Raw genomic sequence first — 24682 nt, 5'->3', positions numbered from 1 at the left:
GGCTCTCTTGGTTCCGCGGTATGCAGAGGTTGTGAGTTTTTAGAAGCTTCACCAGGACACTTCTGATGGTGGATTCCTTCACCAAAGCATAGACTACTGGCTCATTGTGTCCTCACTGCTGGGTCTATGATGCACTAAATTCTTTAACTTTATACTGAATGTACTCTTTATATCAACAGCAGGCAGCGTCACATGAGGCACTGCAGCAGTCAGAGCCACCAGGCAGAGTTAACAGCCCAATAAAGTGTTTACTATCTCAATATGAGATGAGATCACTGCCCTCTTCTCTTCAGCTCCTTCCTTTTCACTCTGGATTAACAGACTGGACTTGATCATGTATGCATCCTCAACTAACAGCCTTTCATTTCCACAGCAGCCTGGCACAAGGTACTTGATCATTTGCACACATACAGCTTCATGTCACCATGACTAGGTGCATGATAAAGAGACATAAAGGGCTGAGTGGAAATGTTTCATAGGCTACAGTCTAAATCCTGTGCATTGGTACTAGATAAGGACAACTATGGGGAATGTATTCAGTTGGAGATGTATATGTATAGTCATTGCAGTGTGATGCAAGTCATTACAAAAACATCAATATGGAGGTCAGTTAAAGAACACATGCTTTCACTCTGCTTTGTTGAATGGACCCTGAACAAACTATTCTCTACCTTGAGTTGAAGAGTTATTGAGATCACTGTTTGCCTTCTTCCTCTGAGCTCTTCTCCTCTCTGGTTTCAGGTGGGTTGGAGTGGTGGAAGAATTACGATCTGACCTTCAGGGGCTGAATAAAGCATTCACTGAGAGAGGATGCATTGTGAGGAAATGTGCTCACTGAGTTGGTTGAGAATCACAGATCTGACATCCAATCAAACTATATGCCAACAATTACCTTAACTCTTGTTACTTCCTGTAATAAAAAAATGGGCTTAGTAAAAAATACATCTGTGCAACGATCAGTATTAACATTCTGAATTCTGATGACAGCTGTTTGGTTGCTTGATGACTGTCTATCAAATCTGATCAAACCACACCCACACCATCCTGATGTAGCGGATAACATGATTTTTTGTGTGTAAAATTGTGATTTAATTATACTTTAGGATGTTTTCTGAAAAACTTTGCTTATTGACTCATGAATATTCAACATTATACACAATTATTTGATTTGAAGTTTTCCTGGTTGTTTACCTGTAATAACAAATATTTTTGGTCATTTGGAGGCAGCAGAAACAAGTTCTGAATATTGACATATCAAAATTAAAGCTCCTGTGTGGAGTTTTTTGCTGGTTATGAAACAGACAGAAATTAATTCTGATAACTCTATATGACCTACGAAAGCAAACCAGACCATCAGCACCATAAATCTGCCTGTTGGGACTGAAATTACGTTATGAGGGAGGTAAGAGTGAGAAGTTGTAAAGCTGAAGGCTAAACAATAAACTGTAATGTTTTATAAAGCTCTGCGGAGCTGCAGATTAAGGTGATGATTCTTATTAGCTTCCTCTCCACCAGCAACCTCATTCACATTGTCATTATTTTACATGATTATTTCATAAACTGTTATTAAAATATAATTACAGCTGCTTTTAGATTAAAAAATAAGTAAGTGGAAGTATAATCATTAGGCAACAAACACCAATTAAAACTAAATCAGTATTAAAAAGATACTTTGAAACACCTTATCTCCATATTACGTCAGTTCATGTAAGAATGATCAAAAACCTGCCTTAGAAACCCCAATGAATGTAAAGATCTGTAGCCTACATTTTGCAGGAGACACTCTCTGATTGTATACTGACCACAAATTGAAATGTTCCAGATATAGAATCCTAAACACACAATGAAACTTAATGTACATTCATACTGTAAATCTTTGCTCGTAATGAGCTCCAGCTCCTGAGCTCCCTGCCTCTGCTCAGATGTGTATGTATGGATGTGATGAGGACGTCACATCACTTGCAGTGCAGCCAGACGCCAGCAGCAGCATCCAGCTCGGAGGTAACGCGACGCACAAACCCGGCTGGCCATATTGTGCACGAGCTCAGCGGTAAATCGTCTGCGTCACACCTACAAAAACATCATACAGCAGCGCTGGAGCCGTAAAGCCCCCACATCAGGAGGAATACGCTGTTTCAAAACGCGATATACGTCTGAGCAGGTGAGTGTTTGGATGCGATAAAAGACTTTTTATTTTCGCGTTGGTGCATCGGTCTTAAATGTCGAAGCGTCGTCTGTCCCCTTCTGCGCTTTTGTGGATAACAGGCTGTCTCGTGGCCCACAAAGCGCTCCACACCGTGCACATCGCTCTGCCTGATTTGTGCTGCTGTTTGCATGTGTAAAGAAAAAAAATGAAGATTTATAAAGCCTAATCGCGCAGGAGCAGAGAAATATAACCTCCGTGTTTGTCCCCCCCAGGTTGGTGTTTTTTCGTGCAGGGAAAATGGTTAAACTGGGGAATAATTTCAGCGAGAAAAATAACGGGAAGGTGGTTTGTGAAGACGGATTTGACACCATCCCTCTCATAACACCATTAGACGCCAGTCAGCTGCAGTTTCCTCCTCCTGATAAGGTAAGACTCTTTTGTTTGATACTGTTTTCATTGATTTGAGGAGTCAAATTAAGGGCCCCTATACCTTTAATTTCTACCTCTCTAATTAGTCCAATTAAGATGGGCTCTAATTTTGGATTATCACTGTACAACACAACTGATTATTCTAGTATTTTTATGTGTAACAATAACATTAATTTGACCCTTTCTGCTTCTGTGGACACTAATTTTCCTGCTGGATCTGATTGGGTCATGAACATGTGTGTGTTATGTGTTTCTGTCTCTTAGGTGGTGGTGAAAACAAAGGCAGACTATGACGGTGAGAGCAAGAAGGGAAAGCTACGATCCCCTAAAATCGCAGAGTTCTCCATAAGCATCATCGAAGGCGTCTCCGAGCGACTCAAAGTAAGAATAATGTCACACTTCATCCCATTTCACACTCCTACACAGGCATATGAGCCAGAGAGGAGACATCTGTTTCCCTGCAGCTAAGACATTTGTCAACACCGCCATAAAACTCCCTCTCTAGTAATGCTCTGTGTCTTCTTAGCTCGGGACACCTCCGTCTCCTGTGTCCTGTGCAGCCTTGTCATCCTGCCGGGCAACACCGGGAGACATAATGCACAATGATTCACTTAACCCCGCCCTGAAACGCTCATTAATTCAGCTGCTGCCATGGCGATGGCCTCCAAACGGCAGCATCTCTCCCACCACCCCCCTTGCCGGCAGATGTGTTTAGCTGTCCACATCTTATAGAATGATACAATAACACACATTTCTGGTCAAAAGGTCAAAACACATCCTGGCTCTACATCATAGCTGTAATTAAACCTCCAGATTCTGCAGTAATCTCTCTTCCACATTCAGAATCAACAGATGAATCCGTCTGTGCGGTGTGTCAAGCTACCTTTCATGATGGTGCTTTAATTCTCATACATCTAACAGGAAGGAGGCCCATCACTGTCTCCGAGAACACAGCTCGCATCCTCACACTGCTGCTTTGAAATGCTGCAGGCGGCCCTTTCATCGCAGATAGTCTCTTTCATAATCTCCTGTTGCTTTCCTCTGAACGTGTTCCCTCTGTCTGCTCTGTGACTGCAGGGTTCAAACAGACGGATAAAAGAATATCCTTTTATTCAGACTAATACACAGTGTTTAAGTCTTATCAAACCCGTGACAGACATACAGGGGAACAGAACAAAATGTACTTGGATTCATGGCAGCTTGTTCACAATCCAAGAAATTCACAGGAGTATTCAGTCGGCACAGCATGCCATGAAAATCTACATTTGTATCAGGATGTCACAGTTTCTTAGTTGCAACTGTTTATCACAGAAATTTATCTTGAAAAAAATCCATATCTCATCAAGTAACATATTCGTCAACTCGCAAACACCCCGCGGCTCAACATCTCGGCAATAATGAGGAGATTTCTCCCACACCTTGTCGTCTCCCCCTCCCACCTCCCAGAAACACCAGAAACTGTTACATAACTCCCCTGAGAGCTGGGCTCTACAGATGGTCACACAAGCTGTATTCCTTTAGAGAAACTGTATGGAGAACATCCCTGATTGGCTGAAAGTTACTCTTACTGTATACATAACCAACTGCAGCTTTGCACTGCTGCTGTTTTACCTATAATATAAAGAGAAGAGAAAATAATCCCAAAATATGCCCACTTGTTTTCTGTCATTAAAATACAATCATGGCTGTTGTGTCTCCTTTAGGTGACCTTGCTGGTGATCTGCGCGCTGGCCTTCCTGGTGTGTGTGGTGTTCCTGGTCGTCTACAAGGTGTACCAGTACGAGCAGCCCTGCCCCGACAGCTTTGTTTACATGGTAAACACTCATGAGCATCATTGTTAGTGACTCCACCTGGAAGTGAAATATTTGATACAATTATCAATTCATTTGACTGTAACTTTTGTTCTTAACTATGCAAAGTGTTTTCAGCATTTCAAGGCATATATAAGCATGTAGACAGCTGTGGTGTTTCTATTACAATGTGTTGAAGTGAAGCTTTTGCAGGCCCATGTTTTTCTAAATTAACCAATATTCTGTTCCATAATGAAACAAATTTGAGTGAGATTTACCCTTTAATGAACCTCAGATCCACCATTCAAATATCTTTTGATGCTTTGGAACAATTTAATAGTTTTCTGATTGTGGGCAAGATTCTTAATAGAGTAACTTTGTATTTGAAAGCAGCACTTGAATATGAATGCCTTTAGCTAGTTCACTGCTTGAACACACAATCAGCCGTTAGTTTCTTTGTTCATTTCCTTAAAATGAACTGAAAGGAACATTACGTAAATTTCAATACAAAAAATAACACCAAGTTCCTTTTGCAAATGAAAGGGTTAAAGCAATAATCTCCAAGATTTTCATGTAAATAAATGTCTGTTAAGTCACTATCTATCGCCGAATGAGGTAACCCAATGGTGAAAGCCTTTGCATTTGCAGTATATAGTATTGTTACAGACTGGGTGTTCGTGGCGACATTCACGGAAAAAAAAATCACAAGCAGGCACCTAGTTATTGACGCGTTTTCCATCACCCAGCAGTGGTTGGTCTGCCAGAGAGGGTAGGCTGAGTAAGTAATCTACTATGGATGAACAAACAGGAAGAAAAGGTCGATGGCTACAGATACAACTTCAAAAATAAGTGAAAATCCAAAGAAAAAGAAACAAATTCGACGCTCAGATGAAGGCAAGCAGTCTAAAATGGAAAGCGACCGTCAGTGATGACAATCAAGAGTTACAACCGTGACAAAGGCCATTAGATGGCGCCCAAGAGAACAAAATTGAAATCTTCCAGATTGTCAGTTTAAGTAACAATCAATAAAACACACCATTACCCTCATCAATACACTCAGAGGTTTTGCTGATACAGCATTACTTGGCCTGGTATGACCAGTATATTGGCTACTATACGCAAACATTTGCTACATTTTGTTTTGTAGTGGTGATAATAGAGTTTGCTGATTTTCCGACTCTTTCACAAGCTTAGCAATTTTAGCTAAACAATTAACAGTAGCAGTAAGCAGCACCCCACAGCAGTCACATGTGCAAGTTTTTAGCAAAGCGTACACAGTGTTCTGCATGAGCCTTATGCTTTTTTCACAGGTTTACATGGGTTAGAATTAAGTTTAACTTTTTTTTTATTTTAGTGAGACCTTTTTGCTTCGGTGCTTAACAGTTCAGATCTGCTTTGTTACTGACACCTCACCTTTCTTCTCACTTAACTGAACCGTGAATCACAGTTAGACTTGAGGATCCCATAATAGTTTTCAGGGTAATAATTTTGTCACCTTGTGCGTTTTGTTTTTTTTCAAACTTACCACATCGTCACTCCTTGGTAATATTAATCCTGTCCCCTCTCTCTTTGGAGCAGCAAGGTCGCTGCATGCCGGCAGGGATGTATGGCGGTTACCCCCCTCAGGGCCCTGGGGGCCGCGGACGCCTCTTCACCCTCATCAACCACTACAACATAGCCAAGCAGACCATCACCCGGTCAGTATCACCGTGGATGACTATCATGTCTGAAGAGAAGGTCACACAGCAGGAGACAGAAACTGCCCAGAAACTGGCTTAACCCACCTGTGATGAGGAGGCGGTCTCACCTGCTGCAGAGATAAATAAATAAATAATGTGGTTGTGCCATTCAAGCAAACCTCAGAGAGTCCCGTGGCTTTCTGTGGCTGAAAAATCTACTTTTCTCGTTGCCTGAGGTGCTCCGCTGCCTTGTCGATGTAGTTTGGTCTGCTGATGTGTTCTGTAGCAGGAAGTCTGTGGAAATTTTGAACAAGCCTTACAGTTTGGTGGATTCATGGTTTGTTTGAATAGCATATGTTGTTATTTATTTACACCTAAAAACAGAGTGGCCAACGTGTAGACAAAGCCACACAAACACAGACACACACTCACTGTCTTTGTACATACACACACGTAACAGAACTCACTTTAGTACTCACATCTTGTAATGACTGTGAACCATCTCTTGTCTGCGTCGCTTGTTTTAACGCACATGCACGCAGGGATCTATACAATCAGTTTGCTTTGGAACTCCTTTTTTCAACACATCTAGAGCTGTTAGTGCATGCCGGGTCCAGTAGGAGGGAAAGGTCACATGAAGCGACACAGTTTGCAGCATATATACCACTGAAGTATTTTACCGTCATGACATTGTGGATACGTCAGGTTCGACCTGATAAACCCTTTTAACCAGCGATAAAAGAACAACCTTACAGCCCAGACTGCTCTCTGCATCGTATGTGCTGTTACTGACTTTTTAGTATTTTATGCATCAAATCTTTTCAACCAGCATTCATGATTGTCTTCATTCATTTGAACTCTTTGTGAAAACCATGTACCTTTCTTTACCAGCTATACCAGACTGAATTGATGGTTACTTTTCATAGCATACATCTTATGCTTCTGTACTGAATGTTTTTGCATTTCTAGTGAAGACACTGTATTGTGCAATGCTTCGCATTGATAAATGTCACCATTAAAGATGGCTGCTTGTAGCCATCACAGAAACTAGACTTAGGTTGATGTAGTGAAACAATCTGACAGTAGTCGCTTGTCCTGTTGCTTTTTTCTGTGTTCGTCTTTTAACTTAAACCGTCACAAATTATGTACCTTTTTCAAACAATGTAACGATTACCATTGAAGTGCATTTGCTACATAAAAATGTCAAATGAAAAACTGAAATAAAAGTGCCCACATTTCACTCAACGTCCCAGTGGATTTCTTAAACATTAAATGCTTTTGCCTTTATTTGATAGGACAGTTGAGGACAGACAGGAAATGTTGGGAGTAGAGAGTGGGGGGGTGACATGCACCAAATGATCGGCAGACTGGGAGTCAAACTTGCGATCAGTGCGTCGAGGACTGTAGTCTCTGTGCATGGAGTGTCTGCTCTACTAACTGAGCAAAACCAGCACCCAGAAGAAATAATACACAGCTGCAGATTTCCTGTGTTCGGATGAAAGACGAAAGCTTAAATAAGAACAAAAGATGATTATCAGAAATCTCTGGAGACTGTGAGAATAAAACATCCTGTTGGCAGCCTCTTTTCCTAAACTGACATGAACCAAGGCGGCCTGGTTTTGCTGCTCTTGGTGTTATCTGAAAGGTTGACATAAATATGAAATGTATTAAACATTATAAATTGATAGCCTGAAGGAATGGAGAAACATCGACCCATCCATTAGCTGTACCGATTATGCTGTAGGCACAAAATTCTGTGCCCCTCCTCATTCATTGGAGTATTTTAGATTTTTTTTAGGGTTTAAGAGGCCCTGTATACTAACACCCCTTTTGTGCAACATCACTAACTGTCAGACAAACAGGGGGGATGATGATGAAGCTGGACGGCAGGATTGAACCCTGAATGTTCTTGCTCGGAGGCAGCAGTGCTACCCGCTGAACCAATGTGCCGACGATAAAGAAAGAAGAGACAGAATTTAATTAAGAGAATTGCGTAGTTTTACTAGACAGTCAGTACAGTTGTGCTGTGATTGATATCAAATAATTAGTTCTGCTGCAAAAAAGCAAAATATTCTCAGCATTTAACAGCGAGGTTTAATTAATGTCATTAAAGGACACAGGTGTATAATCTAATTAAATAGTGTACATTAGAAAGTCGGTGTTCTGCCTGTCTGGGGATCAAATGAAAGCTATTTTTTTAAGCCAGTCAAACAATAAAAGTTGCTGCCAATATAGCTGCTTTTAGGTGTAGACGTAGACGGGGAGTCCAAACACACACAGTTGACTCAGTGATCCATACAAAGCTTGCCTCCACAGAAGTGCTTTAAACATTAAAGATAGATAGATAGAACAAACTGGCGCCTTCACTTGGACACTGGCTCTTCATGAGGAGTTAATCTGTTACTTTGTACACCAGGTCCAGCGTGGTAAACTGTACATTCAGTCTCAGTGTTGTACATCACTTCCTTATGTGCCGGAGCCGGACGTCTTCCTGTCGTACAGAGTCCATACTGGCTAGTTGTGTTAGCTGTCATACCAGTCCAGGAAGAGCAGAGAGAACGAGCACATGACCAGGAAGAACAGGATCCAAACCCGGAAGCCGGCGTTGTTTTTGATTGCCTGGTGATAGAAGTAAACAGACGCATATTTTACTGATCAGATTAATCGACATCGACGAAAGGAAGTATGAAATGGGCTGTTCCCTTCAGGTGTGTTACCTCTCGTATATCCTCGTTGCCCTCTTTGACGTTTTCTGTAGCACCCACCACCAGCTGATGAATACTGTCTATCTCAGTTTCCTGTCAAGGAAATAGCGACGAACAATCACTTAATGTTCAACTTCTTTTTAAACTACTACTTTTAAACAACCAGATGAACGAACCTGTTGCAAGACTTTCTCTGCGAAGATCTCCTGCAGTCGAGAGATCTCCACCACCTTCCCCTCGATTTGCCTGTCGAGCACAAAAAGAACGCATGAAATACCCCATAAAAAAGGTTGTGTCTAAGATCTTTAAGCCCTCCTATAAATCACTAGCACGACAGGGGAGGGGGCAGCTGGTTGGTCATTTTAAAATCAATACAAAAAACCGTCATTTTCTCTGCTATGCTATCATCTTAAAATCATTGTTCTTTCATCCTGGTATATTATATAATTGTTGTCTCCCTCACCTGGTGTTTCAGTTACTATGATGATGTAATTTAGTGGCAGGGAGGGGAAGGGAAGGGAAACAGCTCCTTTGTTAATAATTGTATTGTTATTGTCACTGATCCACATAACTCATGTGTGTGATAACAGGGAACAGAGCAGACTTAATAAAAAAGAAAGAGACTCACCTGACTTCATCCACCAGGCTGTTCATCTCACTCACCAGCCTCTGGTTCTCCTGCTCAAACTACACAGAGACACACAATCATAAAACATCCTCATCAATAAAAGCTTGTAGATGTCAGATCTTTGTTCAGTGTAACTAGAAGTTTGGATATGCTGGATAATCTGAACCACAAAGCCAAACCAAACAAAAAGTGGATTAATTGTGTTGTTTTGTGTGATTAACCTCGACTGATTAACTCAAATTAGAGTTATTATGACCTCTACAAACTAATTCTCCTCCCTAAACCCCCCTCAGAAAGGCAATGTTCGTGTTCTTAACCCTTGTCTAAGTGTAGCTGTACATTCATGAAACACACATGCACATTTAAAATCAACATAAACTGTATGACATGAAAACTGAATGATGATGTCTGAGGTGCCGCACCATCTGGATCTCCTCAGGAGAGAGCTCGTCCTCCACTCGGCCCTCCTCCCACAGGTTGACCGGGTTCTCCGGGACCTCAGCCACACTTTTCTCTACAGGAGAGAAAACAGACAGTCTTCATGTGTCTCCAAAACAGTTCAGTCATTCACTTTGTTCATCTGAATCGCTCATTTAGCTGCTGATTCCCTCTATAAAAAGGGCAATTATAACCCAGTGTGATTATGTAGTGGGGATTCCTCTGAAATCACTTTGCATTTCACCATATTGGACCCAAGTGTTGAAAACAGATGTAATATAAACTGCAGGAGTGTGTGGGGATAATCATTTTCACGAGATGTTACTCATCTCCAATCATGGCTGAGCACTCTCAGCGGTGCTCGAGGAAAAGACTCATTAAACGGAGATAAGAGTGACGAGGGACGTCTTCAGGTACTGAAATATTATTGTTGTCTGAGAGGCTCAGCAGCGAGGTGAGATTGTGGAGATACTATAAAGTCCAGTTACCATGTTTCCCTCACACATAATGAGGTGTGTTAAGTGCGAAGCACAGAGATGGTATTATATAACATTATATGAATAATGTGTAATTCTGAACTGAAAGCAATACAACAAAAGTTTTTGGAAATCAGTCTTTACTTCTGGTCAAATAAAAGCAAAAGTCTCCAAGACGATCATTAAAGAAGTTCTACATTTGTTTATAATAAGAAATAATAAGGTTGATGAAGCAGTGTCTTTAAAGGGATAGTTCAGATTTTTTATCCTCCTATGGCATGCATAGGAAAACAACATCCTCTAGTCCCCACCGTGAACGGCACACACTGCTGACCCAAACAGCTGATCCGATATCGTGGGCTGCATGCGTACGTTTACAGGGCCGATGTGCTGTGTGAGACATAGTGCCGAGGGAAAGAGCTGTCTGGCGTCAAGCTGAACCGGGGATAAAAAAACTAAATGACAGCGTACACTTAAACTGACATGTTTGTTTATATGTAGGACTCTTTTAAGTGGCTAAAGTATGTGGTACTTGTGACCCCGTCTGCAGCAGTGATTAGCTTAGCTTCTGTGTACGAACTGCGGCCAGCTTTTCCTAACAGGGCCGTGCTGACTGTTCTCTACTGTACTAGTACAATTACTATTGATCATTGTCCGTCATACAACCCCCCTTCAAAGAAACTGAACTATCCCTTTAAGTAGTTTAAATTGTTTTGCATAATAAACCTCTTAAAGCGGTTATGATAATGAAGACAATTTAAAGTTTGCCTCACTTCTATCAAACTTAACTCTAAGCTTTATGTTCATCATTAATGGGTAACACAACATAGTGACATTTATATGTGAACGATGGACCTGAGAAAGTTAAGCAAAGCAGAAAGGACAAGGAACTTTTATCTTAAGATATCTGGGAAGATCCGTCATTGTGAAGTGTGAAATGTTTCCGTAGATATGAACAATTCCCCACACCTGAGGGTTTGGATTGCATAATGCAAAATTACAATGTAAAGTGATGTAATCTAAGTACTGTCAATAAATCATAATAGTGCTGCACTGTGGCAAGGAGCTTTTAAAATAAGAGGCTTCGGTTCTGCTGCCTTTAGACGGCTGCAGAAGGGAAGCACTTTTGTCAGTTGTAGGTAGCACAAAGGTAAAGGTATTTCTGAGCAAACGTATGTTAGTTTCAGAATGTTTAACCCTGTCACTGTTCCCATTCTTGAGCCGCACAGGAAACATGAACTTTACAGGGCACAGAATAACTAAATACACAAGAACAAGTAAAAACAGGGATGTCTTTGTGTGCAACAGAATACGAGTTGAGTGTATCGGGGGACTCACTAACTCACCAGAACTTTCCTCCTTGACAGTTTTCTCCTCCGTGGGTTCAACCTCTGGTGCTTTCACCACCCGACTGTGGTGCTCTGGTGCCAGTCTCGATCTGAAACCAGAGCCATTTGAATCAGTGGTGTTTAAAGTTGCATAAACAATGTGAGTGATTTTTGAAGTACATAGCAGGAGATATAAAACACTCACAGCCTCTTTTTGTCCACCATCCTCTTGACTCTGATCGCTCTCTGCTCAGAGTACAGCTTACATACTCCTAAAAAACACACATGATGTCACCATGCAGTCCTGTGTGACACAATGTTTGCTCAGTGATTTGAGGGGTGCCCTATGAGTGCATTCACACTTCTCCCTGAGACAGTGTAAGTCCTTAAGGCAATCTGTTAGCTGCATATAAATCAGCTCATAGACGATAAGGTATAAAGCTTGTGCTGTCTGAGTTGTGATGACTCGCATGAACTCACCTCTCAGATACATTTCAATGAGGTCCAGCACCGCCCCCCTGTGCTCCTTTATCTGGGTTGATGTCACTTGCTTCTCCGCTGTAAAACATTCACTTATTAAAGATAAACTCTCGGCTTTTCTTACACTGCCAAGAAGTACAGACAAATCTCATTTCCTCTGAGCTCCCCACCGATGTTTTGAAAGTCAACACTGTTCAAAGCCGAGTTTGAAAATTAAAATCTAAGAGGTGTATCTTCGCACTATGCTGCACAATGAGAACAAAGCTAGCACATACAGGCATTGTTTTACGTTTGTAATAACAGTGAAACGGGCAAACACCTTCATTGCGTAGCTGCTTGATGGCCTCCGAGCAGGTCCTCATGAAGATCTGAGCATCCTGGTCAATCTGGTCGCGCTCATTGTCCGTCATACGGGTCAGATCTGATGAGATGAGGCTGCAAAACACAAAAACAATCACAGTTTATATACTTTGTGGACATTTTTAAAGAGCTGAACATTTAGACAAAGTACATCTTTAATACAAGCTGCCTAAATACTACACTAGTATTAGACTAGATTAAATAAGACAGATGTATTTTTGCTCCTTAATATTCATGTTTCTGCGCAACATACATATTTCTATTCAGGATTACATGAGGCAGAGATGTATAGCATACAGTCAAGCTTCAATACATATGATTGAATTTAGAGTTTCCATTTCGTCTGAGCTCCTTTTTATTACTTTGAGGAAACTGAATAAATGTGAGAAAACCTGCACAAACATGAGGAGAGCACGCAAACGCCACACAGATATAACCACGATAGTTGCTGGAACATACAACAGGACCTTCTAACTGCACATTATAAGGGTTGAGGCTCAATGTCTCCCTCTGGTGGACAACTAAGACATAACGCGTCTCAGCTGAGAACACAGACGGCTGCTGATGATTCTGTCATAATAGTGGATTTTTTGATGACTGGTTTAATCAGGACTGCACGGTGGTGCAGTGGTCAGCACTGTCACACAGCTAGAAGGTTCCTGGTTCAAATCCCAGTCTGGACGTAGGGGGCCTTTCTGTGTGGAGTTTGCATGTTTTCCCCGTGCATGCATTGGTTCCCTCCGGGTACTCCGGCTTCCTCCCACAGTCCAAAGAGATGCTCGTTAGGTGTCTAAATTGCTCGTAGGTGTGAGTGCGAGCGTTGTCTGTCTCTATGTGTCAGCCCTGTGATTGACTGCTGATCAGTCCACCCAATGACAGCTGGGATTGGCTCCAGCCCCCCATGACCCTGGACAGGATAAGCAGTATAGATAATGGATGGATGGTTTAATCAATTGTAATTTCTAGTATGCGTGTATATTTTTACATGCAAACATAATAAACCTGAAGCTGAAATGACCAGTGGAAAATTAATCAGCAACTATTTTGATAATCTACCTAAAGCTAAAATGAAAAAAATAATTTCTTTATATTACATTATTGAAAAAAAGAATTAACAGATGAATAGATGGCGGAAATAATAATTAGCAGCAGCCTGAAAGTAAAACAAACACAAAGGTGAATTGCAGTGCTTACCACACCCAGAGAATGACCTTTGTTTAATATTCAGTGGTTACATGATGTAACATATAATACTCTTTGACACAGTTGCTCTGCAATGATAACCATCTTAACTACTTCCACAAAGATTTTACAGTGATTTCAGAATAATTCAGTCCTTGGCAGAAAAAGGAAGTCGATAAGAAAATCTGAAGACCGGAACCACGAAAGACTTGCACACGGCCCTCTGATGGCTTCTTGATGGATTTTCCCAGCGCTAAATACGGCTGCACTCCACCCATCTACATCTCTAATGTTTAGTTAATGTGCTCTGTTGAGACTTTATCAACAAACCTAACAAAACACGGGGCTGCTCCACACACCCACACCTACCAAACACAGAGTGGGCCTTGAAGGGGAGGAAGGCCTGGATTAGTCCCAGGGCGTGATTTGTTCTTCACTTGGTTGCAGCTCAATTATTCCACACAATTAGACTGGAGCCTGCCGCCGCGGACCACCCTACTCGCTGCTGACCCCGTGCCAGCAGACGGCCCCTGCAGCACACACTGCAGACATATCTGAGGGGACGTTAAAGCAGAGCCCTGACTCCTGACCTTCTATGAATGTTGTCAGAATCAAAGTGCTCGTCCCTCCCCTGCAGCCTCGGAGGGTTTTACCTCTGCTGCTGTTGATTGTGGAGGATTACCGCGACTGTTTGGAGAGGCTTACCTTCCGGCGCTCACATAATCTTTCCTGTGTTGTAGCAGAAAGTCTTTGAGCTTGGTGATGTTTGTGATCTGCCAAGAAAAAGTGAGAAGAAGCATTAGTCTGCTGCACAACCTTCATGTCAATGAGTCTCTTTAAAAGCTACGCCTCAGTCGCTCCTTTAAATATGTCAGCCGTGTCAACACGGCTTAAATGAGAGTTTGGAGACGTGTACCAGGAAACTATTTTCCTCAGAGCCAGAGCAAATGCATAATCTTGTATTTATTGGATGTGACAGGCGACCAATGTCCGTCTATCTCTGTGAAATCTCAATATTTGCTTTGACAATTCATCAAGTCTGGGACATACAAAAATCAAACCTGCAATTTCCTCGTCAAACAGCGCGCATAAATAAAACCATGAGCGGCTGCATACAGAGCACTGACAGAGTGATGTCCAATAAGCTTTAAATTCATGATGTGTTGCTATTTATCACTGAGAAATGTCCGAGTGTGTGTGTGTGTGCGCACAGGGAAACCAGAGGAAACTTGCTTCCATCCAATATTTGCTCCTGTAATTGGGTCAAATATTAAAAAAAGACCAAATTGCTTCCCTGTCCACAGAGCCGTGCTGGCAGGGCGCGAGTGGGTGTGAGTACGCACACACAGCGAGCTCTGTGAGACGCAGGAGAAGACACAAGTCAGACAAGCTGAGGATTGAAAAATGACACAATGAGTGTGACTGTGACAGCGACCTCAGAGCGTGGGAGATTATTTTGATAGCATAACGACGCTGTCTTCGGCCTTCGGCCTTCTCGCTCTAACAGCCTCAATTATCAAATTGCCTTGGCTGTGAGGGGTAACCTGGCACCGGCCGTCTAATAATGTCTCTCTCAACATTCAGTCCGAGTGTCACGGTGACCCGGAGCGGTGTTTCATTCGAGCTGACATCTGAAAAAAATGGCATCTTTCAACAGAGAAAGAAGGTGTCAAGGCAAACAGAGCAGAGCAATTTGTGAGAAACTAAGAAGCCCTTCTTTGGTTTAGACGGCGATACAGTGACGTATGACACACATGCTGTGGGGCCCAAACTCAACCCCTGTAATAATACAATTATTAGAGGTCAAGAGTTAATTGTTGTTCAGAGCTTAGAGGGGGTTCATGTGAGAAGAGAACCTTTCTTTATGGTTCAAAGTCTTTCAAAATATTGTCGCGTCTCAGTCACTAAAGAAGCTTTGAAAACAGCTCCTGAGAGATTATAAGGATTTTTTTTTTACAGCCATTAAAGTTCTGATGAATGAGCTGCTTCATTTTATGTTCTGCGTTTCCTGTTGGACGGAAAGTTACTACTTTTTACAGCAATTAAAGGATGCTTTCAGACACTATAATATTTATCTTCAGTAGAGACAATGACACATTGTTTTTTTTGTAATCCAAAGCAGCAGCTGGTTTTTAGTTGTGGCATCTAGTTTGTTGTCTTCTCTGTTCTTTCCGATTGGTGTTTTATATTTGACTGTACAATGTATTGACCCTCGACAGCTTTCTTTGGTTTGTAGACATGAGGAAAAGACTCATCAAAACCACCACCACTTAAACAACGTGTGTCATTCTGCAGGAACAATGCTGGGGAGACCAGAGCATCAGCAAGAGGCGAGAGATGACTGTTGAGATAAATTTAACAAAACTGACTTTGGACAATCAGCCTTTCCAGTAAGAGCGACAAGAAGGTGGAGCTCAACTCCATATCAGAGATTGCACCAGCTTCAGTATTGTTAAAACAAAACTTAAAGTAATAATCTCAAAGATTGTAAATGTCTGTTAAGTCACTATCTATCGCCGAATGAGGTGACACAATGAGGCTATGGCCCACTGATGGAAGCCTTTGCATTTGCTGTATTATTATGGACTGGGTGTCTGTGGCGACTTTCGCACTTTTCCCGGTCTCTGCAAGTGTTGTGAGTAAACAGTAATCTACTATGGCTGAACAAACAAAGAAAAGATCGATGACTACAGATACAACTTCAAAAATATGTGAAAATCCAAAGAAAAAGAAACAAATTGGACGCTCAGTTGAAGGAAAACAGTCTAAAAAGGAAACATCTGTAAGTAAGTTACAACCGGAGGCAACTGTGGACGTCACACATGAGACACTGTCTGGATATCTGGAAAGTGTGCTCCCGCAATTACCATTTATCGACGTAGATGCGGCCAAAGAGAACGAGATTATAACTTCAAAACATGGTCAGTCGTGTGATCTCTGGTTTTAACCTTTGTATGGAACGTCCTCCAACATGTGGAGATGGAAAGGTAGCTTTGCAATGCATGTTCTTTTTATGTGATACACTCTTCCTCCTGACACGCTCCAGCTTTTCAAGAGTTAATATTCTCTGTTTTTATCGTCTTCTGTGATGATTAAGAATTTTATGACGTAACCTTGGACTCTATAAACAATGAGCGTATTTAACGAGACAATAATCTTTAGTCTGTTAACTGCTGCTCTGATCTCATCTTGTAAAACTCCTCTCAATATATTTTTGTGGAGGAGGAATATATCCGGGCCTTTGGGTGCTTAAGATGTGTCAATTGTAACGAAGTGATCTTATTAAGCCTTTGACTCCTCTATCTCAGATCTGGTGGTAAAATGTTTATTTATAGTTAAATAGACCGCTGTGGAAGCACATTTATGAGATGTGGCAGTGCTCAGTTTGTGTGACTATGCCACAAAGTGGAAAATATATCCTCTCGAAGGGCCTGACTAATTTATCTTTTAGGTTAAATTATATTTTCAGCAGTAATGAGCGCATGGCTGCAGCTACCCACATTTGCCTGCAGAGCTCTGTCCATGGTGCCGCGCCCTCTTCACCAGCAGGCAGTGCTAAAGCCACAGCGTTGAACATGCCGAGTCAGACAACAAATGAAGGAGGTGTGTATTTGTGTGTGTGTGTGTGTGTGTGTGTGTGTGTGTGTTGGGGGTGCCGGGGAGTGTCAAGAGTGCTGCTCTGGGGGTTGAGCTGTCTCCTGTGTGTATACATTGGAGCTCAGATTCCCAGCACAACCTCAAGGGTTTGCAGGGGGTCAGGGGGATCAATTGCTCTTGTAACTTAAGACCCTAAAGAGCAAGTAATTCCTCAACAATGAGGAAGGGGGTGGCCTTGTGCATGCAGCCCACCGTATACATGTGTATGTAGCTATATGACTGAGTGTGTGTGTGTGTGTGTGTAGCAGCCATAGGTGTGTGTGAGGCAGAGCTCGCAGCGAAAGGCAGAAGGAGACAGTCTGCCGGGCTACATCTAATCTCGTCATCATCAAAGACCCCCACTTTACCTCCTCACTTTCTCCTTCCCCCTGCTTCCCTCCAGCCCCGGTCGAGCCCAAACAAACCATCAGGGGGGATTATTATGAGGAAGAAAAGAGAAAAGGCTTAGCCAGCAGATTTCCAAAGAGCTTGGATGGCTCTTTGTTTTGTTAAATCCAGGTAACTGACGGAGTTTGATGATGACTGGCCCGCTTTGGTTTAAGTCCCTGACTGTGTGTCCTGACCCCGGGCGATCCTCACTGACGCCATGCGAGGTTGTGTTTAGGTATGAGGCCCTGATACAGAGAGGATGCTTCAGCGAGGAGACTCTGCTGCATGTTGATTTTATTATCATGTTTATTTCAGACTCTTTAAAGGGTTCAGTTTAGTCTTAAGATCTATAAACAAACAAAAAGCACCATTAAAGAAACTTTTAAAGACTATTTATGAATGAGATCTTTGACCTTTTTTTATATGTGCTACGGTTGTATTAATGTGTTTTGATTATTTACATACAAAGACGTAATAAGCCGTTAATGAACGCAGTCTTGTGTTTGTTCATTTTTGATCATACAGGATACAAGACGTAAAGAAACAGACACTAAGGCCCATCAGTGCAGATACTGTATGTTGTAAAGAAGCTGAGACAACAACATAGGTGCCATTGAGCTCTAACACTGTGTAGCATCTCTATGTCTTCTCCCACTTAACAACAAATTAAAGGCATTAAAAAGGGCATCTTTGTCAATGACAACATGAAACTTAGATCATCGCCGAGACAGGCCCTGCGGTGTGATTCATTGGAAAGGAAACGGCCGCATTTTAAAGCCACTAAATCGTGTTTAAACAATCAATTTCACTGGAAACACATGTATCGGCTGGAGCTAACTGGGGAAACTTGGACAAGAAAATAAATTGATCAAAACAGAGACAATGTTGTGGAAGACAGGTCACAATCACATAGACAAGAGAGCAAACAAACACAGACGTGCTGCAGTCTCTAAAACAGAAGGATCTTAAGAAGGAGTTTGATGATGTCATAGTTTCTTGGAATCCTGCTATATCGTGTCCTGTTTTCTGGTTTATCAGGTACTTCACAAAAGGTTCCCTCCCGTCCTCCTATTCAATCTTTCCATCTAACTGACGAGTTTGATTGATCAGCATGCTCGTTGTATTCATGCCAAAGTAACTGACTAGCCCTTAAAAGTGTTACTCATATCACTTCCCATTGCACACACCTTTCCAACAGGAAGGCTGTTGCTCTGTCATTGCCCGGTAGTTTGGACTGTGTGCATACACATGAGGAAGTTGTTTCTGGTTTCAGCTTTGTTTAACCTATTATCTATTTTTTTAGTACCTATTATTAAAAAAATGTCTGTTCTGTCAATTTCGACTTTTCCCTCTACCCCTTAAGAAAAAAAAATCACGGTAAAGGGCAGAACAACGGATGCTAGATGTGAAAACTGAAAACGTCACTTGTATTAAAAACCAATCATTTTTTTGTCAAGACTTGTGATCTGCTTGTGAAAAAAATGAAGACAGGGTGAGTGATGATCCCTTAGTATTTTGCTAGATGATAAAATGTGATAAAATACATCAGATGTGGACAATTACAAGTAAACAGCAGAAGATGCTGAGGGTCAGTTGCTTAATTTTAAGCTCACAGCTGAGCAGGAATACACTTTTCCTCTGTGGATTGAAATTTAAAAGGTAGCACAACCAGGAAAAAAACAGAAGATTCGTGCACATAAAAAAGCTTCAGGGTTTTGTACATTACGTATGAATGGAATAAAGTCATACAACTTGACGTATGGAGAAAACAGCTATCACAAAGTCTGTACGCCTGGAAACAAATGACATTTCAGCTGTGCTGTGTAGATGACAAATCTTAAAAATACTCCGACTTGACATGCAAACACGACTTGTAAGGTCTGCACCTCGGAGGCAGCACACAGACTATCTGAGCTCCACTCTGAAAACAATCCTCCTCTGTTGACCTGCGTCTTAAACAATCCCCTTCATCTGCTGTACACGAACGCTGACCACAACTGAAAAATAAACATGTTTACTGTTAGCTAAACAACACTAGCTGCTTTAGTTTCACTTGATGCATGCGCTCTCAATGTGAAATGACGACGCATAATAAATACCCCGTGTCTCATTGGACTAACATCTTAATGTAGAACAAAAAGAACAGAGCTCTCTTTCAGCGCTGTCTCCGAGCACAGGAACACATCTGTTGCAGTTTCATGCTTCAGACTTTGTGTTCTTCAGCGTCAGGGTCAAGTATGCAGCCTGCTGTCTTCTGTATTAGAAGTATTTCAGTGATTGTAAATCACAATAACTACAACTGTCTAATGACAAACCCTGACAGCATTCTTCAAAAAGTGTCAACAGCTGCTGCTTCAGTCGAGCTACAGATTTACATTTTTAAAAGGTTTAAAAGTCAAGCGTTGTCTACTGAGCTGAACGTAACTATTGTTCTGCTTAAATGCTGCAGAATATCTGTCTCATGATTTACAGTTTGACATTCATCTGTGAATCTGCATTTCACCACAGTTTCCTCTTTTATTTTCCCGAATCGTACAAAGACATTTTGCTGCACGCAGAGAAACAAAATCGAGCCTGTGCTCGGGGCCTGACAGCAGATGCCTCAAAATTCAATTTGCCCGGCTTTTGTGGGAAAACATGGCAGAGATTAGGCCAACTGGTAAAGAGACCATTTAGCAGCATGTTCATCTCGGAGTGATCCCTGCAAATCACTTCCCCATGGCCGAGGCACTGACTGAGCACAGCCTCGGCTTTGACAGCTGTATGCCAGCATGGTTTTACCTGTGTGCCAACACGGGGACCTGATGAGAGACGGTATTAAAGAGTTTAGTTTTAACTGTGCATAAAATTACAGATTGCAAACTTCTGAACAATTCAAGATGCTTTTTAAGTCTCTGAAGTATTTATAGGATCTGTGAAGGTTATTCTGTGAATATTAATGAAGCTGCTGCACCACATTACTTTGTGCTTCTACCATCAACGTTTAGGCATTATAATAAAAAGGGGAAATTCCCACACTTTTTATTCCCTGCATGGTTGACATTAATGCCAACTCATAAATGTCACTGCTGTACACCATCTGCTGCAGTGGCTGTGCACAAGTGGTATGCAACAAATCTGCAAAAAATATGACAGTTTCACTTTAATGACACCATCAAAAGTATCATAAAATTATACTTCAAACCCCTTTAAATGTTCGAAATTTGCAATAACTGATTTAATATTTCCAAGTGTGTTTCACCGGGAAAACATCTGACTTTCTTTGGCTGATATATTTATTCATAACTTTTATGGATTTCAAATGTTTAAAAAAACATTTTTGGCTTTGAAAAATATATTTGAGTTTATATGAGGATACTATTTCAATGTGAAAGTTATCAAAGAGAAGACCCCTCACCCTAAAAGCACAACATACTTCTAAGTGCTGGCTGACGGCCACACTTTTCAGGGTTTCTAAGAAAACACAGCGAGAAGGAGCCAATTTTGGAATACCAATACTAAAGGCACAGTGGGGAGCCGAGCACTATTTTCTACACACAATTTACCAATTTTAAAGTGACCTCCTCCATTTAAACTGGAGAAGGGCAGCGTGCTGCGGAGAGGGACGAGGTGAGCGGTGAAATGGAGATCACAGTGCCCCAAACCGACCCCAAACCGTGAGGCAGAAGTTTCCCCTGACCGAGCCCCACCCTGTAAACACTGGCCCTCTTATTAGTCAATCAAGCCACTTTTTTTTTTTTGCATTGCCTTGAAAGAAGCAACATTTCCTTTCTCATCGAGCAGCTTTCTGAGAGGGAAAAGGCCTCATAGGACCACTGTGTATTTGTCAACTTTGATGTTTCCTTTCTATTTTTGTGAAGCTTCAGTGGGAACGCGAAGAGTTCTGCATGTCTTGAAGGGAACCCACATCTGTTGTGCATTATGCGCCGGCCGTCAACATTGTTACTGGGGACCTAATTTAATATTTTCTCTGTTTTGATCTTCCACCTTTAATCACTGGCTCTTGGGAGGATCGGCTTTCCCCAAGAAATTGTTCGAGAGCCGAAAGAAAATGTTATTGCAGCATGTTTATGGAATCATACATGTGAAGAGGGCTCTTGTATAAAAAAAAAGAAGCCGCCTGTGTCAGGCTGCACGGAGAAGAATGGAGAGCTGAGTTGTGGGTGAAAACCGCGACATAACTGTAAGCAGTCAGGACATTCCAAACTCGCAATTTCAATTTCTACAAAAGCTGCTTCACCGAGATGCTTTGAGATTATATCTGCAGCGCGAGGGAGACAGCGGTAGGGGGGGAGGAGAGCAGAGGGCAGGCACCACAGGATAGGTTTGGGTTTCTTTGAATCAGCACCACTGCTTTTATTAAACCACCATTTCTAATATCAATGTAACTGAACAAAACAAAACCCTGGTTGTGCAGCGCTGCTGTGACCGGGCTCAGACGGATGGTTGGAGACATCAGGTACGACTTAAAGTCCCGACTCCCCTTGGGAAACGTTAAGTGGCTCTTCAAGGTGCCTTTGAAGAAGTTGTGTTCATGATATTCATGTCAGGCCAAGGACTTCTGGCTGTAGAAGCAACACGTATGACTTGCAGCAAAGCCTTTCAGTTGCAAATGAGCCTTCTCCCACTGCCAACCATTGATGATGCTTCCATGCATCAATGGGAGGGAAAAAATTGAGATGTTCAGTGAAGTATCCGGGACTAATTGAGGCCAGTGTCCCATAACAAAATGTTCAAAACAGCCGTTTTTGCAAATACATTTAGGGCTATGTCAAAGTTCCTAAAACTAGGTTAAGTCTTTCAACAGAGGTCCTGAAATCAAAATTTCCTCGCTGACAACGTAATTACAATTTATAGTTGATTGAACGTCTGTTTTTATTAGTTCGGCAGCCTTAACTCTTGATCACATCAGGTAATTTTCCAGGTCAGTTCAAAGCCCAGAATCCAGGCCTGTCAGTGTTACAGGAAAAGTGGCATTCAGACCTGACAGTTGGCACAAAATATTCTGGGCTCAAAACTACTGAGCGTGGCCAGTTGGCCCGATGTGACTGCTTTCATTTTCACACAACTTAGCTTTTGTCTCTCAAGCAGCGCACTCATGCATTCTGCCCACAATGGGCAGGGCTTGACAATTTATTTCGTCTGACCTAGGTTCAAGTAAAAATTGATGCATTTTTATGATTGCTGTTATTTCAGTTGTCTTGAATTCTCTCCGTTTGTACAGTTACTGTTTTGTCCTTAACATGCCAGTTTTAAGTTGTTGTAACTTTAAGTCAATATATTGATTTGTACAAAAAAAATCCCTGATTCATAATAGTAGCTGGCCATGATCTGCTCACATTCTGCTGTAATACGTTGGTGGAGAAGATGTGAATCAAAACAGGCTAGCAGGGCTGAAGAAGACGTCGCCACCATGTCTGAGACAGATAATTTAGTTTGAACTGTGTAGCATCATCCAATCCTCCTAGCACTGTGAGTGTCAAGCAGCATAATACACAACAATTGGGGTTTGCGGAAAAGTAGTTTCCCATTTGAGAGTAGTACATAACTAACGTATTCACAGGGATAAATGAAAGCTCTGACATGCTGAGTAACAGGATCATGATGTCTGACTGAAAGAAAATTATGCACACATGAAAAATCAAGACAATAAGGGGAATATTTCTCCTGTATAAAGTTGTGAAACTGTTTCTGAAAACAAATAAAATCAGCTAAATCATAAATGTTGTCTTTAAAAGGCTGTAAAAAATGGAAATTAATTATTAAAACTCATTTTGACAGCCTCTTTAGCCTAAATAAACTGAACCAAATTAAATACAATACATTCTTACTGAATAAGTATTGGATCCTTACACATGACAACAGATGCAGGAATTTTGTCCTCTCCAGGGTAAACTGTAATAATATTTTGTAACAGGATCTAAATGGGAGGCTTTTTAAGACCAGCACAACCATCAGAAGAGTAAAATTAAATGCAGTTGAAGAAAGACATGGATTACCTCCAACTTAACATAAAGCAAATTTGATTATTTTTACTATAGGATTATATACATTTTCCGATATAATTATAGCGTACTGGATATTTATACGATCTAAGAGTCAAAGTATGGAAATGCTTTAATTGACAGATCTTTGGTAAAGTAAAGTTGATTTGCACAAACCTGAGACGTAGCTTGTGATTGTATCAATCATTTTTTTAATCAATTATCAAACATTGTATCCATCTATTAAGCATACAATTTACTTCCTCAATATTAAATAATGTGATAGAGGATTTTATTAATATTGCATAAGTCTCGTTTAATTCATATAGCATTTACGTTGAAAGAGGCCTTGCTAACTGTGCACAGCTGGTACACACTGTACCATACTACGTATTGAGTTTCTGTTTGGCAACACAAAGCTTAGAATAATTGCCTTACTTGCTCTATATATTTCTTTGCCTACTGAAGCATTTACAATACAGCAGGGGTAACAATTTGAATAACGCAGTCCAGTATTTGGCTGTCATCACATGTAAAGTCAGTTTGTGTCGATGCTAGCTCAGTTGGCCAAAGTTAGCTTGAGCAAACACTCACCACTTCTTTCGCCTTCGGAGAGAAGCCGCTCTTCGGTCTGCTCCTCTTGAAAATTTCATCTTTAGTAGAGTCAAAGCCTATTCCTATCGCCTTGTTCCTCGTTTTCACGGTCTTAACGCTGGCTTTGAAAAGTAAAGTTATATCCACAGCCATGTCTGTGCAACTGCAGCTCAGGGACCGCTGTAAACAAACTGACACGTCACCAGGCGATGACGCCATCGTCCTGCGACGCTGAGGATTTTCCCTGAGACGGAGCAGAAAAGCCTTACATTTTACCTTAAGGTTGTATCAGTTATTATTTACTACAGCGTCTACTGTACCTCATAGTATTTACATCCTGGACGTGTCTGACCTGGTATCAAGTTATTCTTACCTTCAACTGTGTTACAGGTAACCGAAAATCTCAATATTTCAATAATCTCTTAAATATAATTACT

The 24682-nt window shown here is 41.4% G+C and overlaps 2 protein-coding genes across 2 annotated transcripts; one reads left to right on the top strand and one right to left on the bottom strand.

The window, feature by feature from the left end:
* Positions 1 to 1930: 1930 nt before the first annotated feature.
* LOC138605815 (neuronal vesicle trafficking-associated protein 1-like) lies at positions 1931 to 7284 on the top strand. Its single transcript, XM_069678260.1, has 5 exons — positions 1931 to 2161; positions 2419 to 2572; positions 2840 to 2956; positions 4279 to 4389; positions 5944 to 7284. The coding sequence occupies exons 2-5, from the start codon at positions 2444 to 2446 to the stop codon at positions 6142 to 6144; spliced, it is 558 nt and encodes a 185-aa protein (XP_069534361.1). The 5' UTR covers positions 1931 to 2161; positions 2419 to 2443; the 3' UTR covers positions 6145 to 7284.
* Positions 7285 to 8017: 733 nt separating this feature from the next.
* On the bottom strand, positions 8018 to 24419 carry stx18 (syntaxin 18). Its single transcript, XM_069678407.1, has 11 exons — positions 24246 to 24419; positions 14347 to 14414; positions 12419 to 12534; positions 12100 to 12177; positions 11825 to 11891; positions 11638 to 11729; positions 9800 to 9891; positions 9378 to 9436; positions 8926 to 8995; positions 8762 to 8842; positions 8018 to 8663 (listed from the first exon to the last, which is right to left on the bottom strand). The coding sequence occupies exons 1-11, from the start codon at positions 24396 to 24398 to the stop codon at positions 8568 to 8570; spliced, it is 972 nt and encodes a 323-aa protein (XP_069534508.1). The 5' UTR covers positions 24399 to 24419; the 3' UTR covers positions 8018 to 8567.
* Positions 24420 to 24682: the final 263 nt, after the last annotated feature.

This window comes from Semicossyphus pulcher, unplaced genomic scaffold (assembly GCF_022749685.1).
Source record: "Semicossyphus pulcher isolate SPU_LCO1_2020_fin unplaced genomic scaffold, fSemPul1.0.p SCAF_3, whole genome shotgun sequence".
Lineage (NCBI taxonomy): Eukaryota > Metazoa > Chordata > Actinopteri > Labriformes > Labridae > Semicossyphus > Semicossyphus pulcher.
This window is presented reverse-complemented; position numbering and strand designations above follow the sequence as displayed.

Bases quoted from the DNA above. Each gene is read 5' to 3' on its own strand.
- LOC138605815 (XM_069678260.1), top strand. From the start codon at position 2,444: ATGGTTAAACTGGGGAATAATTTCAGCGAGAAAAATAACGGGAAGGTG. The intron at 2,573-2,839 runs GTAAGACTCTTT...TCTGTCTCTTAG, and splicing joins AGTTTCCTCCTCCTGATAAG to GTGGTGGTGAAAACAAAGGC. The intron at 4,390-5,943 runs GTAAACACTCAT...TCTTTGGAGCAG, and splicing joins CCGACAGCTTTGTTTACATG to CAAGGTCGCTGCATGCCGGC.
- stx18 (XM_069678407.1), bottom strand. From the start codon at position 24,398: ATGGCTGTGGATATAACTTTACTTTTCAAAGCCAGCGTTAAGACCGTG. The intron at 8,996-9,377 runs GTGAGTCTCTTT...TGTGCTCGACAG, and splicing joins AGCCTGGTGGATGAAGTCAG to GCAAATCGAGGGGAAGGTGG. The intron at 8,843-8,925 runs GTTCGTTCATCT...TTTCCTTGACAG, and splicing joins CAGAGAAAGTCTTGCAACAG to GAAACTGAGATAGACAGTAT.